The following is a 19,576-nucleotide window of genomic DNA, read 5'->3' on the forward strand; positions in this document are numbered from 1 at the left end:
GGCACTCTGTGCCTTTTCGCTTGTACCTGCGGTTATTGGGTCTGATGACCTCTTATGATAGCTGTGGTGCTTTTGGGACTTGATGTGCTTGTTTCAGTGCTTTGTGATTGCTACGCGTCTGGACGCATCTCACCACTGCCATTGGTTGCTCGAGGTATCCGCGTCATGTCTAAGGGCGTTGACTCCTTGGAGGGACCCGAGACTGATGTTGCTGGGTATTCACATGGGCCGCAGGGTGATCATGGCAGACATAACCTTACTGGGATTGGGAGTGCTATGTGTGGGTTATTTGGAAAGAGGGATTAGGTCAACAGCGCCGATGTTGGAGGACCAGCATGTGTTGGTAAGGTCTGACAACAGGACAGCGGTAGTGTACATCAGCAGGTAGGGGGGGACGGGTTCTCTCTCTCTCCTAAACCTGTCCCGTTATCTGCTCGTATGCATTTAACTTCGCCAGGTTGACGTATCTTCCCAGATCTCACAACGTGGATGCGGATCTACTTTCTAGAGGGGTCCTATCTCTACTGAGTGGAGACTGCACCCCTCGGTGGTTGCTCAAATATGGGACCGGTTCGGCAGGGCTGATGTAGCTTTTTGCACATAGCATGAAATGTGAATTGTTGTCTGTTCTTCTCAATGAGGGATCTGGGCTCTCTGTTGGGAATGGATTCTTTGGTGTATCAGGGACATCCTGCTCTATGAGTTTCCTTCAGTGGACCTGATTCAGGCCACCGTGGAGAGGGTTTGTCCGAAGGATCTGTTGATCTGAACCCTGGTTCCCAGAAATTATCCACCTGTTGGGTGGGGACCCGTGGAGGGTTCCGTGTCGTTGGGATCTATTGTCCCAGGCACACAGGAGAGTTTTTCACCCACAACTGCAGATATGGGATCTGTGGGTTTGGCCCCTGAAAGGTTGCATTTGACGGCCAGGATTTTACCCTCGAACATGATTACGACCATAGTCGGTGGGTTGTATACACAGAAGGGGCGCGCATTTGAGGGTTGGTGTCAGGTTCAAGGAGTTTCTCCTTTTCAGAGCTCTTTGGTGGACATTTTGATGTTCTTGCAAGAGCTTTTTGAGCAGGGCCTTTTTCCACATTGAAGGTTTATATGGCAGCCATCTCGGCGTGTCATGTAGAGATTGACAGCTCTACCCTGGGGTCTCATCCTCTGGTGATGCGATTTATGAATGACGTGCATTGGCTCAGACCAGTGTCTAAGCCTATGGCACCGATCTGGGACCTGACGTTGATCCTGGACGCTCTTTGTGAGCCTCCATTTGAGCCTCTGCTGTGCACTTTATGCACGTATATGGATTAGACCATGGATATGTGCGTTTGTGTACAGCTTTTTGTCTGTTAGCTAATCCAGCTTGGGGTAGGGAGCTTTTTTAAGCAGTGTCTGGCATATGACCGCAACGGACAAGGGTTGCCTAGCGGTGTGCATGCTCACTCCACTAAGGGTGTGGTGGCTTCTTGGGCACTGTTCAGGGGTATGACGATTGGTGTTATCTGTGCTGCAGGGATTTGGGGTTCCCCACATACGTTTGTGAGGTATTATCGCTTGGATGTTACCGCTACCAGTTTGGCTCATAGTGTTATTTTGGCTGGGTTCTGGAGTGGGTGTTAGGCAGTGCGCAGGTTGCGCATTTATCTTTCTGTAACCCCTTTTTGGAGCAGGAGGTTTGGGCTCTCTGAAGAGCTGTACTGAGTTGAGGAAATTAATGCGAGCCCCGGTATTATAGCCAAGAAGGCAGGGCTTCCGAGAGTGGGCTTGGCATCAATTGGGCGTGATTTCAGTTTTCTTCAGGTGATTAGTATGATTTGTCGCTGACTCCCCCATAGTATGTTATAACTCGTTCCCTCCTCCAGGGAACAGTAGATATATTCATAACTGTACGTCTGTAAACATTTTGGGCCAGGGACCTTTTTTGTGATAACAGATTCATCAGGGACCCGCTCAAAATCAGAACACAACTCTAGTGTGGTACATATAGTCTACAAGGAGTTTTACTATGACATCTGCAGAGCATGGCTGGATGAACCAAGTCTGCAGTTTTAAAGCTTAAATTACAGTGCATTTATGTAATAGTTTGGAGTTTAAAAAAACTGATATGTGGAGTACTGTGGATACCAATATCCCTGTGAGCCTCCCAAGCCCATGTTGCCCAGGGTTAAGAACATGAATTGTCATTCTAAGCTAAATATGAGATGTAGTTGTTGTTTCCCCATTAAAGGGAAGTTGTGGATTGTTCTGTTTAGTCCACTCTTGATTACAAACTAGTGACAGTCTAACATATGTACCCTTATTTTCTTAATTGACCCACTTGCCACAAAGCCTTATGGAATGATCTAATCCTTACGGGATGTTGAGGGAAGTGGATTTATTTCATTCATTTAAAAAAAATATTATATCAAATTCAATGATACTAGGCCTACACCTACCCAATTCATACCTAACCCATTGAAATATAGTCATATTACATCAAAGACATGCCAGCCAACCAGAGTCCATATCCGTTGAAAGTGTTTGTTTGTTAAGATACATTCCAGAGGGAATGCCATGGTTATTCTCTTTAACCAGAGGGCCAGTACAGGGATTTGTTTCTTGCAGTTTGACAGGATTCCAAGAAATGCTCAAATGACAAAGAACAATGACCTGCTCTGGTCTCTTGTCTGGTCTCAGTGTGTGTTTGGATCTGAACCAGTGTTGATTATCCCTCCCGTGTCCTGTCCCCTTCCTTTCTCTGTATGGTGGTCCTGCCCGGGCCAATAGGGAGCCTGGGGCCTTTGTTGAGTCGTATAGGTGGTGGTAAGTGTCTGCCAAAGCAGTGCCTAGCACCATTGACTCACAGCACTGGAATGTCTGACTGTTCCACTCACTCCCTTTCTCTCTGTCTTACTCTTTCCGCCTCCTCTCTCGTTCTCTCTGTAGTGCTGTCTCTCTATGTAATTGCTTGCCCCCTCAGCCTCCCCTTCTATCTCCATACTCCTTAGTCACTTCCTATCAATCTGAGTCCCTCATATTACCCCCCCCCCCCGCTTACTTCTGTAGAGGAGGCCCAAAGTCACGTCAGCTTACTCAGCCTAGGAATAACCCAAATGTCTATTGTTTTCCTCTGAGCTCACACGACGTACACAATGGATGCAGATTATCCAAAATCTGTTTAATAATATCATTAATTAATGAAAATGCAACGTCAGTGAACTACTAACACCCTCTGAGCCACAGTGCTCCCTCTCTCTCTCTCTCTCTCACACACACACACACACACACACACACACACACACACACACACACACACACACACACACACACACACACACACACACACACACACACACACACACACACACACAGAGAGAGAAAGACACACACACAGACACATGTACACACACACAACCTGTTGAAATCAACTCGATGACCCACCAGCCCCCAGCAGGAATGAGAAGAAGTGCTCTTCATTCCTACTCCTTTTTCCCGATGGGTGGTGTGATACTGTAACCGTTTAGGAGGGACATGAACTGTGGCCCTATTAAAAGAGCCATTGCATACCTTGGTGCTGGGAGAGTGGGAGGCTGGGTAACCCAATGCCTGTGACTGGAGCCAGGGCAATGTACCTGCTAACCCCAGGGAGAGAACAGACTGCCACTACCACTCTGGAATGTGTCACGGTGTGGGAGACAGACTCCTGGAACTCATGGGAGGTAGGGGTGAGGGGGATAATGCAAAAGGCATGGCCACACACACACACACAAATAGACACATGCACACTCACTCATTTACACACATACACCCCAGACCATTCATTCACTAGGTCTCCAAGCGGAGTATCAGTGTTAGTATCAGTGTTGTGGGACGAAACCATCCCAGCACTTCCCTGGTCCTGCTCCACTTCCAGATGGAGTTTGTTTTGGACACATGAACATTTCCTGTCAAGGACCCGATCACATTCCCATTGCTGTCATGGGATGATCTCACTCACTCCTGAATCCAGATGAAGTTCTAATCAAAAGCATGTTTTCCAGCAATATAGTCATATAATGTGTGATGTATGTCAGTGGTAGTTTCATTGTCTACTGGGACAGAGTAGGATGGAGCATTGAGTCTGAGTCATTCCTTCTGCTGTCAGTCTTGTGATTGATTGTTGTATTGTAAATCTGGCATTATAGGACCAGAGAGATGGGGGGGGTGATATTCTTACCACTGCTGCTTCAGAAACATGCCAGAGAAAGGGCTGAGGTGAGGGGGTAAATAAAGGGGAGGGGTGAGAGGGAGTAGGGGGCAAGGTGACGGAGACAGGGGTGAAGTGAGGGGAAAAGGGGGTGAAGGAAGAGATGTGAGGGGGGATTGTCCCTGCCATTACTCAGTAGAGGAAGGCCAAATCAATCCACAGCCAGAGTGACGGAGATGAAGAGGGTTCTCATCTCTACAGCACATGCTTCCCATTAGGAGTGTGTGTGTGTGTGTGTGTGTGTGTGTGTGTGTGTGTGTGTGTGTGTGTGTGTGTGTGTGTGTGTGTGTGTGTGTGTGTGTGTGTGTGTGTGTGTGTGTGTGTGTGTGTGTGTGTGTGTGTGTGTGTGTGTGGCGCACATGTGGTAAGGGGTTTAGGAAGTTGTATATGCGCAGATGAGGGAGTTTGCTGTGTTTCCGAAAGTTGGGCCTGTATCAGGAACATTTGTGTGTGTTGCGGAGAGAATGAAACCACATTACAGAGATTGTGATTGAGTTGGGAAAAGAGAGCAATAGAAGGAATGAAAGGGCTCCAGAGAGAGGAAGCATGTCAGCTTTGTCAAAATGGCTGCTGCCGGGTTTGGTCCGATTATGACGACCTTTTCTCATTTAGGGAGAGGGTCAAAGGTCTTCAAACAGTCAGATACAATCACTTTCCCTCTGTTAGCTCCACAAACCCTCCCTGACCAACCAGAACTGGAGATTTGAGTCATTAAAATGAAGAGTTATTGAATTCCTTCTCTCCCCAACAAAGGACTTTCAGAAAAACAGTAAACTGATATGCCTCTGATATGTAGGTCAAACTGAATTAGGGGAATACTCTGGCACAGGGCTGCTGTTTTTGAAAGGCAAAGTGAAGGGCGCTGATTGACAGATTGAGGTACTGTGACAGAGAGCTGGTCGGACGCCCATCTCTATCCAAACAATGGCCACCTTATTATTCCAAGAGTATCCTCACTGGAGTGAAGTAATGTGACCCTGTGGAGACTGCTCTCTCTCTCTTTCCCTTTCCACCCACCTCTACCTCGTTCTCTTTATTTTTGCTGCCTTTTCAACCAGCCCTTCCCATGTTTAATGGAACATGTTCCAGCTCCTCATATTAAACATGGCAACGGCCAGCCATGGAGTGAGGGATGTGGAGAAAATCGAAGGAGAAGGGGATATGGAAAGAGGAAAAGGGAGAGAGCGAGAAAGATCGTACAGGTTGTATGTGTGTGTGTCAGAGTTTCTTGACCTGGTTCTGTCTTCCCCAGTTGTGCTGCTGTGGGAGAATCTCCCAGGCCAGACCCCAGAGTAATGGACACCAAGGGAGAGTGTGGGCTTCATGCTCTCTCCCGCCACAGAGGGAGGGAGGGAGGGAGATGGGCGGCCTTTCTAGATTGGAATGTTGCATTTCCTGCTTGGTTCCTGCCATGTGTTTCTCAGTTTTCCCCTGTTCCCCTGATCTATCTCTTGCTCTCGGTCTTCCTCTCTTTCTCTCTCTCCCTTCTTCTCGCGCTCTTGCTCTATCTCTCTTGATCTGCACCACATTCCCCCCTTCTCTTCCCCTTCCTCTTTTTCATCCCCTCATGCCTTTCTTGTGACCTTCCCTACATATTTCTCTCCTCTATTCTAGCCATCTTCTCCCTCGCCCCTCTCACTCCCTCCCTGTTCCTCACCCTTCCCTCTTCTCTTTCCCATAACAATATTGTCAGTGTTATCTTGTCCTACAATAAGTTGACGTGGAAGAGCTCTCTGGAGTTCATTAAACCACTGGATACTTTCCACTAATGTTCCGCTGTTATGTAAGCACTCCCCGAGAAAGATGACCGTGAGTGTGTTTTGTGCGCTGTGTGCATGTGTGTGAAGTGGGCCAGAACACTTTAGCTACAGGGTTGTTTGGGGTCAGTTGCCTGATCTCTTTCTCCCCCTCTGTGTGTATGTGTGTGTGTGTGTGTGTGTGTGTGTGTGTGTCAGGAGTTGGTTGCCATATTGGGATTAAAACCCACACATTCCCTGGAATGTTGTTCACCAGCTCCTTTTCTCACCTCTCCTCTCTTACCCTCTCTGTTCTCCGGAATGTGACTGTTGTTGCCTCGGGCTAAGTATGCTACTATGCTGTGTTTGTTAGTGTACAGTTGACAGAAAACAGATACAGGACAATGACAGTCAACACCTTCAGGCCCATCTCTCTACGAAGGTAGAGTCAACTGGTTGGACCTGAACCAGATGGGAACTTAGACACTGTTATCTGCTGTCTACAGTTACAGTTGAAGTCGGAAGTTTACATACACCTTATAGGCTGACCACACCGGTTGACCGTTTTATGTGTGGATTAATTGTCGGGAGTAGACGACCTTGTGCATTTCATGTAAAATTTCAACTCAATGTTTATATCCCAGGACAAATTAGCTAGCAACAGCAAACTAGCTAAATAGGACAAATCAGCTAGCAAGTGCAAGCTAGCTAGCTAAATTGCCATACATGTTTAATGTTTTTCGACCTGTCCCCAAATTAATGTAATTGGTTCAGAGTTTGTTTTGATATTTTAACCTGCGTGTCGTGATCTCGCTTGGTGTGGGGAGACAAAATAAATGTATGCACGATGGCGCACGTGCGCAGACGGTTTGGGTTAGGTGTCAGCCAAATACATTTAAACTCAGTTTTTCACAATTCCTGACTTTTAATCCGAGTAAAAATTCCCTGTTTTAGGTCAGTTAGGATCACCACTTTATTTTAAGAATGTGAAATGTCAGAATAATAGTAGAGAGAATTATTTATTTCAGCTTTTATTTCTTTCATCACATTCCCAGTGGGTCAGAAGTTTACATACACTCAATTAGTATTTGGTACCATTGCCTTTAAATTGTTTAACTTGGGTCAAACGTTTCAGGTAGCTTCCCAAAATAAGTTAGGTAAATTTTGGCCCATTCATCCTGACAGAGCTGGTGTAACTGAGCAGGCCTCCTTGCTCACACACGCTTTTTCAGTTCTGCCCACAAATTTTCTATAGGATTGAGGTCAGGGCTTTGTGATGGCCACTCCAATACCTTGATTTTGTTGTCCTTAAGCCATTTTGCCACAACTTTGGAAGTATACTTGGGGTCATTGTTCATTTGGAAGACCCATTTGCAACCAAGCTTTAACTTCCTGACTGATGTCTTGAGATGTTGCTTCAATATATCCACATAATTGCCCTCCCTCATGTGCCATCTATTTTGTGAAGTGCACTAGTCTCTCCTGCAGCAAGGCACCCCCACAACATGATGCTGCCACCTCCGTGCTTCACAGTTGGGATGGTGTTCTTTGGCTTGCAAGCCTCCCCCTTTTTCCTCCAAACATAACGATGGTCATTATGGCCAAACAGTTCTGTTAATAGGACATTTAGGACATTTCTCCAAAACGTACAATGTTTTCCCCCATGTGCAGTTGCAAACCCTAGTCTCTTTTTTATGGCGGTTTTGGAGCAGTGGCTTCTTCCTTGCTGATCGGCCTTTCAGGTTATGTTGATATAGGACTCGTTTTACTGTGGTCCCATGGTGTTTATACTTGCGTACTATTGTTTGTTCAGGTGAACGTGGTACCTTCAGGCATTTGGAAATTGCTTCCAAGGACCAGACTTGAGGTCTTGGCTGGTTTCTTTAGATTTTCCCATGATGTAAAGCAAAGAGGCACTGCATTTGAAGATAAGACCTTGAAATACATCTACAGGTACACCTCCAATTGTCTCAAATGATGTCAATTAGCATATCAGAAGCTTCTAAACTATGACATACTTTTCTGGAATTTTCCAAGCTGTTTAAATGCACAGTCATCTTAGTGTATGTAAACTTCTGACCCACTGGAATTGTGATACAGTGAATTATAAGTGAAATAATCTGAAAACAATTGTTGGAAACAATAGTCTGTAAACAATTGTTGGAAAAATGACTTGTGTCATGCACAAAGTAGATGTCCTAACCGACTAGCCAAAACTATCGTTTGTTAACAAGAAATTTGTGGAGTGGTTGAAAAACTAGTTTTAATGACTCCAACCTAAGTGTATGTAAACTTCCGACTTCAACTGTACATGTGTATATGGAGCCGTGTGGGAGTTCCCTCTGAGAAAAAGTGACTGGGACTCTTATGAGGCTCAGGGGAGTGACGCAGGTTAAGCATTTGCGTACCATCCTGGTCTCCCAGCCCCCAACTCTGGGCAGAGCTGGGTTTAAAAACTTTTGAAATTATTTTCAAATACTTTGGCTGCTTGATTGAGCTTTTGTTGCAGTGAAACCAATGGAAGACTCTGCTTGCATGGCAGTCCAGGCAGGCTAAATCAAATGCTAGAAGTATTTGAAAGAGTTGAAATAGTATTTGAACCCATGTCTGCCTCTGGCTCTATTCCTGGTATGAATAGACAGTAAATCATCTTAATCTAACCTACTGCCCTTATTCATGGTTCCCCTGGGGAAAACATAGTGTGTGTATGGTGTATTTAGTGGTGGGTGATGGGTTCTCAGGACCCCGTAAGTAACCTGTAGTATCACCCTCCAGGGAAAATGTGTGTGTGTGTCCGTGGTGGGGTATGTGTGTCCGGGGTGGAGTGTATTATGTGCTCCCAGGACCCCTGTGTGTGTATAAGGAAAAATGTATGCGTGTGTGTGGTGCTCTCAGGACCCAGTGTGTATATCCTGCAGTATGTCTCTTGAGGGGAAAAGGTCTGAACGTCAACCTTAATGTCCGGGGATGTTAGTCAGGGGCCGTCTCCTGTCTGTCTGTCTGTTTGTCTCTCTCGCTCTCTCTCACTCTCTTTCTCTACCCATCTATCCAACTCTTAATGTCTTGTTCTACCTTGCTTTCCTGTGGAAGCCCCCCCCCCCTCTGCTGTTAACCCCGCTCTGGTGTTTTAGAAGAATAAACAGGCCGTGTGCAGGGGCGCTGGGAAACTTGCACATGGAAGGCAAATATTTAAATAAGACAGTGCAACCTCTGGCGCCATTAAAAATATGAAAGAGCAGCTCATAATAGATATAGCTAGCTACTACTGTATATCATCGTATCTCAAAGCTCCCGGTTAATTGCTGGCTGAAGCTGGGAGCAGAGTTTGAAACAGTCTCTCTACACAAATCTGGCATCAGGCTAAAGGCTGAAAGCCTCACTCACTCAGATGAGAGAAAGGTAACTGCCAAAATAGTGGAAAACTGAGTAAACGAGGGATACACTGAACAAAAATACAAACGCAACATGTAAAGTGTTGGTCCCATGTTTCATGAGCTGAAATTAAAGATCCCAGAAATGTTCCATACGCTCAAATTTTGTGTAAAAATGAGTTTCCACCGCTGTTAGTCTTTCTCCTTTGCCAAGAGAATCTATCCATCTGAAAGGTGTGGCAAATCAAGAAGCTGATTAAACAGCCTAATCATTACGCAGGTGCACCTTGTGCTGGGGACAATAAAAGGCCACTCTAAAATGTGCAGTTTTGTCACACAACACAATGCCACAGATGTCTCAAGTTTTGAGGGAGCGTGCATTTGGCATGCTGACTTCAGGAATGTCCACCAGAGCTGTTACCAGAGAATTAAATGTTCATTTCTCTACCAAAAGCCGACTCCAACGTCATTTTAGAGAATTTGGTATTACATCCAACCGGGCCTCACAGCCACAGACCATGTGTATTGCTGTTTGCTGATGTCAACAGTTTACCCCATAGTGGCAGTGGGGTTATGGCATGGACAGGCATAAGCTATGGACAATGAACACAATTGCATTTTATCGATGACAATTTGAATGCACGGAGATGAGATCCTGAGGCCCATTGTCGTGCCATTTATCCGCCACTATTACTTCATGTTTCAGCATGATAATGCACGGCCCCATGTCGCAAGGATCTGTATACAGTTCCTGTAAGCTGAAAATATCACAGTTCTTCCATGGCCTGCATACTCATCAGACATGTCACCCATTGAGCATGTTTGGGATGCTCTGGATCGATGTGTACGACAGTGCGTTCCAGTTCCCGCCAATATCTAGCAACTTTGCACAGCCATTGAAGAGGAGTGGGACAACATTCCACAGGCCACAATCAACAACCTACAGCCTGATCATCTCTATGTGAAGGAGATGTTTCGCGCTGCATGAAGCAAATGGTGGTCACACCAGATACTGACTGGTTTTCTGATCCACGCCCCTACCTTTTTTTTAAGGTATCTGTGACCAACAAATGCATATCTGTATTCATGTGAAATCCATAGATTAGGTTCTAATGAATGTATTTCAATTGACTGATTTATATGAACTGTAACTCAGTAGAACATTTGAAATTGTTGCATGTTGCGTTTATAATTCTGTTCAGTATATATTGAAGGCAGGTGCTTCTACACAGGTGTGGTTCCTGAGTTAATTAAGCAATTAATGTCCCATCATGCTTAGGGTCATGTATAAAAATGCTGGGCAGGCCATTATTTTGGCCTTTATTTAGGCTGCCATGACTATGCCCCTATAGGATGACAACGCCCCCATTCAAATGTCATCAGTGGTCACGTAATGGTTTGATGAGCATGAAAACGATGTAACCATATGACATGGCCGTCTCAGTCACCAGATCTTAACACAATTTAACACTTATGCGAGATTCTGGATCGGCACCAGAGACATCTTTTTCCACCACCATCAGCAAAACACCAAATTCTGGAATTTCTCGTGGAAGAATGGTGTCGTGTCGCTCCAATAGAGATCCAGACGCTTGTAGAATCTGTGCCAAGGTGCATTGAAGCTGTTCTGGCTCGTGGTGGCCCAACGCCCTATTAAGACACTTTATGTTGGTGTTCCTTTTATTTTGGCAGTTACCTGTATGTTTCACTGAGGTGACACTGGTCATAGACCTTTACGACTGAGATCATGGCTGGCTACCAATGAATGATGCCATTTTAATTAAATGGATCTCTCAGAGAGAGGGAGGGAGTTCTGTTGTCTTGCTATATTACTTTCTCTTTCTCTCTTACACTGAAACATACTCACTCTCTTTTTCTCTCTCTTTCACACTCAAACTCTATTTTTCTGTCTGTCTCCCTCCCTCCCTCTCTTCCCTCTCCCTTTATGGTTTTTGTAGAGAGACTAACTCCAGCACAGCTTTTCCATCCCTTCCAACTTTGTGGGCCTGTCTGCCCCTGACTCACTGATCTAGGACCAGTGGGAACCTGAACCTGTGTGCGCAGGGCCTCTCTAAAGAGGAAGTGTGTGGTGAAGCAGCAGGTGGCTGGGCGGGCTAATGGTAAACGGTGTAAAGGAGCAGTTACGCCAGCGCTCAGGTATGAGGGTGTGACGAGATCCTGGAGGGCCTACAGATTCACCTGTCCTCCCGATCGCAGCCCCACCTGCTGGAACGAGGGGGAGGGAGGGAGGGAGGGAGGGAGGGAGGGAGGGAAGGAGGAGGAGAGAGAGAGAGAGAGAGAGAGGTGTGCCGTGGTAGCTCTTGCAGAACGAAGATACAAGCTGAGAGCAGTGTTAACTGCTTTACTGAGCTGCTCTGTGGGAAAATTGGATTGAACAAAGCAGGCTGGATCTCTTGGCATTGTTTTGGTTCTGTGGAATATCTCATGATATTTCATTGTAGCCTACTGCTCCCTTGGTATGTGATCCTTTTTAATACCTTGTGTGAAGTTGCAGTTGAGATACATCATGGCAGTGGTATTTCAAACTAGGTGGATGGATGTGAGCAATGAAATTGAATGTTATTGCTCACATCCTGATAGTGGAATTTCAAACCGTGTGAGTGTTGAGGTGAATGTCATAGCTGTGCTCTGTAGGTACTGCTGAGACCCAGGCTAGCTCAGGTATGCTGGCTGACACAACCCACATACCCACACAAGCATGCACACACACATACACACACACACACACACACACACACACACACACACACACACACACACACACACACACACACACACACACACACACACACACACACACACACACACACACACACACACACACACACACACACAGAGGTCAAAGCCACTGGGACGACTTACAGGGAGACCTATCTGAGGAGCGACCGGAATGCACTGTGGCCAGCTCTGGCTACAGAATAAACTGTTTATTTCAAACAGTCAAGGAACTTACAATTTGAGCATCAGCAAATGGGGGGAGACGGGTGAGGAGGGGAGGGAGTATGACGGGACCATCTGGAAGTCATTTTTCAAAGTGGAGGGTGATTAGTCCTTGTTGTGATACTGATTGTCTTACTCATACTGTCCTATCAAGAGTGTGATTGTGTGTCTACATTTGCTTTCACGTGAATGTACAGTACCAGTCAAAAAGTTTGGACTTTCCTACTCATTCAATGTTTTTTCTTTACTTCTACAAAGTAGAATAATAGTGAAGACATCAAAACTATGAAATAACACATTAAATCATGTAGTAACCAAAAAAGTGTTAAACAAATCAAAATATATTTGAGATTCTTCAAAATAGCCACCCTTTGTCTTGATGATAACTTTCACACTCTTGGCATTCTCTCAACCAGCTTCATGAGGTAGTCATTTGGATTGCTTTTCAATTAACAGGTGTGCCTTGTTAAAAGTTCATTTGTGGAATTTCTTTCCTTCTTAATGCGTTTGAGCCAATCAGTTGTGTTGTGACAAGGTAGGTGTGGTATACAGAAGATAGCCCTTTTTGGTAAAAGACCAAGTCCATATTATGGCAAGAACATCTTAAATAAGCAAAGAGAAATGACAGTCCATCATTACTTTAAGACATGAAGGTCAGTCAATCCTGAAAATTTCATGGAACTTTGAAAGTTTCTTCAAGTGCAGTTGCAAAAACCATCAAGTGCTATGATGAAACTGGCTCTCATGAGGACCGCCACAGGAAAGGAAGGCCCAGAGTTACCTCTGCTGCAGAGGATAAGTTCATTAGAGTTACCAGCCTCAGAAATTGCAGCCAAAAGAAATGCTTCACAGATTTCAAGTAACAGACACATCTCAACATTAACTGTTCAGAGACCTTCATGGTTGAATTGCTGCCAAGAAACCACTAGTAAAGGACACCAATAAGAAGAAGAGACTTTCTTGGGCCAAGAAACACGAGCAATGGACATTAGACGGGTGGAAATTTGTCCTTTGGCCTAATGAATCCAAAATTGAGATTTTTGGTTCCAACCGTTGTATTTTTGTGAGTAGGTGAATGGATGATCACTGTATGTGTGGTTCCCACCGAGAAGCATGGAGGAGGAGGTGTGATGGTGTGGGGGTGCTTTGCTGGTAACATTGTCTGTGATTTATTTAGAGTTTAAGGCACACTTAACCATCATGGCTACCACAGCATTCTGCAGTGATACGCAATCCCATCTGGTTTGCGCTTAGTGGGACTATCATTTGTTTTTCAATGGGACAATGACCCAACACACCTCCAGGCTATGTAAGGGCTATTTAACCAAGAAGGAGAGTGACCTCCTTCAAGACTGTGGGAAAAGCATTCCAGGTGTAGCTGGTTGAGAGAATGCAAAGCTATCAAGACAAAGGGTGGCTACTATGAAGAATCTAAAATATATTTTGATTTGTTTAACACTTTTTTGGTTACTACATCATTCCATATGTGTTTTTTCAGTTATGATGTTTTCACTATTATTCAACAGAAACAAACTTGAATGAGTTGGTGTGTCCAAACTTTTGACTGGTACTGTATGTGTTTTTGCAAATGTATGTACTGTATGTGTCTTTGTGGGGGGGGGTTTGAGAAACCAAATCTGGCTTTATTAGTTCTGATTGCTCTCGCTGTGTTAGAGGAAGGGCAGTGTGCGTGTCTGTGTGTGTGTGTGCGCGTGTATGTGCATGTGTGTGCGCTGTATGGCTACCGAGTCAGTCAAACATCAACAGAAATGGATTCTGCTATCCCCGGGATTTCACCCACGTCCAGACGTCTTTTGACAGAGTGAAGAGCATTTAATCTGACATTCTTTTTCAATGTTGTTGTTCCAAGCACTTGAACTCTTGTTTTAGCTGTAACTGCTTCTCTGTGGCTGAGTCTGCCGACTCCAAACTGGGTTTCACAATAACACCAATGTTCGGTAACGTCGCCAGGAAAGATTGTGTCCAGAAAATCACCTCTGGTTCACACAGAGATGGGAGTTGTCTTGTTTTGTCAAGAGCAGCTCAGCTCTCCATTCTCTCTCTGTTCTGATTGAACCCTGCACATCCTCACATCCTGTGTTTGATTCCAGCGAAAGGCAGACCCACACACACTCACACAGGTGCGTGTGCACACACACACTGAAAACAAACACAACACTGAACACACACACACCTACTTCCCATAACCTGCCCAGACATTCACACAGCTGTATGTTGCAAGGCTCACTCTGGCCCTCGGTCTCTGCTCACGGCCGAACCAGAAGAGGAAAAGACTTCACTGAAAGTGTCCCCTATTTTACATTCCCAAAATCCCCGCCCCTCCTCTTCCCCTGTGCGGCTCCTGCGGCCGTGCATACCGGACCCCACCCCCATTGTTAAGGTTGGTTGGTTGAGAGTGGCTCTTCCTGTTGCAGAGTGGCTGGGGCTAAGCGACGTGGACCAGCGCCTCTGTGTTGGAGCAGCTGGAGGAACTGGTGACGCTACAGGACCGGGAGGAGACCCCCACCGGACCCCCTGGAGACACCCATCTCGATATCTGTCCCCCCCCCAACAGCGGCAGCACCATGAGCAGCAGAGCCTAGTCAGAGCGGTGCCGGAGGAGCGCGGTGAGAGCAGCCACACAGGTAGGTGACCAGGGGGAGGGAGTCGGATACGTCTAGGGAGATATAGAAGGGATGGTAAAGGGGATACCTAGTCAGTTGTGCAACTGAATGCATTCAACTGTCTTCCGCATTTAGATTGCAGGGGTTATGAAATCACAGAGGTGGGGGGTAGAGGAAAAGTTAATGAGCAGATTTTAAACAAGCCAGTACAGTATGACTGAGTTTTGATTTCAAGCAACCTAACAATTCTGCTTGCACAGTATTAGTTTTACCACTTATTGAATTTGATTGAATAGAAGTAGACGATTCTGAATGCCAATGTCATTTCATAATGTAGCATTAGTACAGAGTAGAGACTACAATGTGAAACGCCTGCTCGGGGTCCAGTGTGCTGCCTGCCTGCCTGTCAGATTCCCTGCTTTCTCTGTGTGGCAGGCAGCAGCCTTTTTAAACAACCCATAAGTCACTGTGTCTCGCCATGTCAAAACAATTCCCTCTGTCATACCAGTGGATCCTCCATTTGTCTCCACATTTATTTTCAGTTGTGTGTTTTTGTTTTGTTTCTGCTCCATTCTCCATTTGTCCATTGTCCTTGTTGGTACGAGTTGGTTCTGAAGAGGGGGAGTCAGAAAGGAGAAGATTTGGGGGAAGAGCGGCAGGAAATAGCAGTCGAAGTATGTCGGGGAGAGTATACTACCATTGTGACATTCATTTTTTCTCTCTCTTTTCCTTCTTCGACTTGGAAGAGAACCCTGCGTGCGGATGACCCCAAAGCTGACTTTTTTATATATATTTATTTACCACAGATGTTTCGGAAAAAAGCTTCATCCTCCTTGAGAATGAGAAGAATATCAGAAAGCAATAGATGTAATAATTTCACCTTCTTCATTACTTTGTAGATGGTGCCTCTTTATCTTTAACCACCATTTCTCTTTATTGGCATTCAAGGTTGTCAGTGGAAACCACTCCATAGAACCCAGTTTGAAATCCCACCCCCAAAACATTGAGGAAGTCAGTTTCAAAAGAACTCCTAAACCTAGTGAAGCCCTTTAAGCGTAACACTTGCTTGTGGCTTTTTATTGGATGGAGTTAAAGTGTAAATTTACACTCTCCGGAAATGAGTGTGTTTGATTTAGACCTGCAGGCATGTTAGCTAATTCACGGCTAACATGCCCTGGGTGGTTTCTACTTTGACTTTGTATGTTTTTACTAAAACACATGTGCCTTCCCCTACTGTATGATTGTCATATGTCTACCAATCACATGCCTAGCTTGGGATAAAAGAGTTTTGATTTTTGAATCAATCATTTTGCAAATTATCTGCCAGGGTAATGATAAAAATAGTTGGGTGTGTAAAAATGGTCATGATTCATTTCGACGATAGTAGTGCACACTGCATGTTGACAGTAATAATCAGATGTTCTCTCCTGTCCTGCACAAGGGGAGTGGGGTTACAGTATACACACCTGGGTGGTCCTAAACGCTCTGACTCTGGGATTAAGTACCATGTAATCGGTTGGTTTGGGTGACCAATTTGGCCTGACTATAAGTCAGTATTTCTGCTGACGATGGTGTCATATTTGTAGTTTGGCTCCAGAAAGCATTAGAAACCGGCACTTGTAAGCACCAGATTTTGCCTTTAAAACTGATAATACCCCCTCCAATGCTACCCAGCTGTCAGAGTGTTAAGAGTTTTGGTTTGATATGCTTTTTTCTGGTTTGGTCTGAACTACCTCTTGAGTAGTTGCAGGGGGGGTTCACGTCTTCTTTACGTTTCTCAGAGCATAGTGGTGGTTCAGTCCCTTTGTCATTGTTTTCATCTCCATTATGTGTTTCACCTTAACATCACTCATGTCTAGTGTTCAGTATGCTCAGCTATGACTCTCATTATGAGTGTTAGGGGTCGTTGGTAAAGGGCTTGTGTGTTCTCTGACTTTGTCTCCTCTATTCCCCCCCACATTTCTCCCTTCTTTTCCCCCTCTCCATCTCTCCCCACCCTGTTTTCACCCTCTCTCCATCTCAACCCCTCTCTTCAATCCTTTCTCGACTCATCCCCCTCCTCACCTCACCCACCCTCCTTCGTCCCACCCTACCCTCTCTCAGGGAACATCGATCGCGGGCGCAGCTCATCTTTCCATGAGGTGCGTGGTCTTCGGGAAACTGAAATGAGGCCGGTGGCCGACGAAACGTCCAGCAGCGGCAGCAACAACACCGTCCTGCAGCGACTCCTACAGGAGCAGATGCGCTATGGTGAGGGACGCAACTACCAGCTGGCCATGCAGCAACAGCAGCAACATCAACAACAACAGCAGCAGCAGAGGCAGCAGCAGGAGGGTGGGGTGAGCGGGGGCTACCCAGGCCATGGAGGGCCCAACGATGAACGGCACGACTCTATGGTGCCCCACATCGCCCGGCAGGAGCCTCAGGGACAGGAGCTGCAGGCAGACAGTGGCGTGGAGAAGCTGGGCTCCCGCGGCGGGGGTAGTAGTGGAGGAGGAGGAATGAGTGGTGGTGGGGGAGGGAGCAGCCAGGGTCCCAACCCCGAGGACTTACCCACCTACGAGGAGGCCAAGGTGCAGTCGCAGTATTTCCGGGGCCACCCGCACCACCAACAACAACAACAACACCAACATCAACAACAACAACAGTTGCCTCCGTCAGTGGGCGCTGCGTTTTACGTGACAGCTGCAACCAACAACGGCAAGGTGCGTACGGAGGGGCGTCCAACGGTGCAGCGGCTGAGCACCGGGGGCAAAGTGCATCAGGACGACGGACTCAAGGACCTGAAGCAGGGTCACGTACGTTCCCTCTCCGAGCGCCTCATGCAGCTCTCGTTGGCCACCAGCGGGGTGAAGGCCCACGCCCCCATCACCAGTGCCCCCCTTTCCCCCCAGCTTCCCCCTCCAGGTCCCCCGGGGGATTACTACAAGCCCTCAGGCCAGCATCGGGGCCCCCCACCTGACTACCCCTTCAAGAACATGGGCTCCCCTTCCAAACAGCAGCCGCAGCATCAGGAGCAAGGAGGGCACTATTACCAGGAGCATCGGCCCAGGGACCTGGGCAGGAACGAGGTGCCACACGTCCGCTACCAGCCTCCACCAGAGTACGGCTCCTTCAGGTGAGTAAGATGGACACACTTCACTCCGTACTGACTCACTGTGTGTCTAACTGTCCGAGTGAACATCCTGTCTGTCTGAGCTGTATCACTGTTACTATCGTATCAAACTTGAATTTCATGTTGTTGATGTGGCTACCAGAATATAGTTAAAGAAATCTGATCCCATTGTCTTGTTCAGTTGAATCACGCACACCTGACTCAGTTGAGAAACACACACACTCCCCCAACATGGCCCTAGAGAGACAGACTGCCCCTTGTCTGCTGGCTAAGGAATGTCTATTTACTGCATTTATTTAAAGTCTCTGCTGGTGTGCTGTCCAAAGCTTCAACAATTCATATACCTGCTGCGTCTTGAGTAGGATTGGATGGTATCCAGATTTACATACCTTCATACCGTGCCTGTGCAATTCTGGGATATACAGTATTACTGGCAGTGCACACAAGGGGCAAACATTTTTTTCTAACGTCAAAAAAGTTTGTATAAAACGTCAGTTACCAGAATGCTAAATAAATGCTAACAAGTACTAAGGAATTGCTAACGATCAAATGCAAACATTAACTACTAAAGCTTATTACAAAATTGTGACGTTTTTGTTTTGGTGTTCTGTTTTTTTTCCGTCTGTACGAACAAAAAAAATCTTGAGGCAAGCCGAAGTTCGGTTGCCGAGGTCTTCGGCCCTTCGTCTATGTTCGGTCAACAGTAGAGATTCTTCAATTAAGTGTTTTTTGTTATTCAACGATAGACAACTAGTTTTCATGCACATATTCACTTGATATACTGCACCAAACATCTTAGTGAACATTATCAAGTTAGCAAAACACAGCTGGAGAGAATTTATTTGGCAAATCTTACATAGTTAATTGAATAAGATATATAGCTGGCAAAAATTTGCAGTGATTTTCTTGTAACTTCGTCGCCTTACTTAGTGTCTTCAGAAAGTATTCATACCCCTTATTCCACATTTTGCTGTGTTACAGCCTGAATTCAAAATGGTAGAAAAATGTATATAATCGTCCATCTACACACATTACCCCATAATGACATCACAATACCCCATAATGACATCACAATACCCCACAATGACATCACAATACCCCATAATGACAAAGTGGAAACATGTTTTTAGAAATGTTTGCTAATTTATTTAAAATGAAATACAGAAATATCCAATTTACACCTGTTTGTTATTACACTCCAAATTGTGTTCAAGTGCATCCAATTTCCTTTGATCATCCTTGAGATGTCACAATAACTTAATTGGAGCCCACCTGTGGCCAAGTCAATTGTTTGGACATGATTTAAAAAGAAACACACTTGTCTATATAAGGTCGCACAGTTGACAGTGCATGTCAGAGCAGAAACTATACCATATAGAGAGAATTGTGATGAGAATTGAAACATGTTTTCACTTTGTCGTTATTGTGTGTAGATTGGTAAGGCATTTTTTTCTATTGAATCCATTTTGAAATTAGACTAACACAACAAAATGTGGAATAAGTCAAGGGGTATGAATACTTTCTGAAGACACTGT

At 45.6% G+C, this 19,576-nt stretch overlaps 1 protein-coding gene across 5 annotated transcripts in view; it reads left to right on the forward strand.

Moving 5' to 3' along the window:
* The window catches only part of LOC135550742 (angiomotin-like), a 68,124-nt gene that overhangs the window by 12,353 nt on the left and 36,195 nt on the right, over window positions 1-19,576 (forward strand). For 2 of the 5 annotated variants that reach the window (XM_064981820.1, XM_064981817.1), the window contains exons 2-5: window positions 14,738-14,947; window positions 15,532-15,600; window positions 15,733-15,793; window positions 17,030-18,044. In XM_064981820.1, coding sequence (XP_064837892.1) covers window positions 15,733-15,793; window positions 17,030-18,044 — 1,076 coding nt within the window. In that variant the 5' untranslated portion in view covers window positions 14,738-14,947; window positions 15,532-15,600. Of the gene's footprint in view, window positions 1-11,638; window positions 11,819-14,737; window positions 14,948-15,531; window positions 15,601-15,732; window positions 15,794-17,029; window positions 18,045-19,576 lie in introns of those variants that run through there. The other 3 variants (XM_064981818.1, XM_064981821.1, XM_064981822.1) reach the window with 3 other exon arrangements.

Source organism: Oncorhynchus masou, chromosome 12 (assembly GCF_036934945.1).
Source record: "Oncorhynchus masou masou isolate Uvic2021 chromosome 12, UVic_Omas_1.1, whole genome shotgun sequence".
NCBI lineage: Eukaryota > Metazoa > Chordata > Actinopteri > Salmoniformes > Salmonidae > Oncorhynchus > Oncorhynchus masou.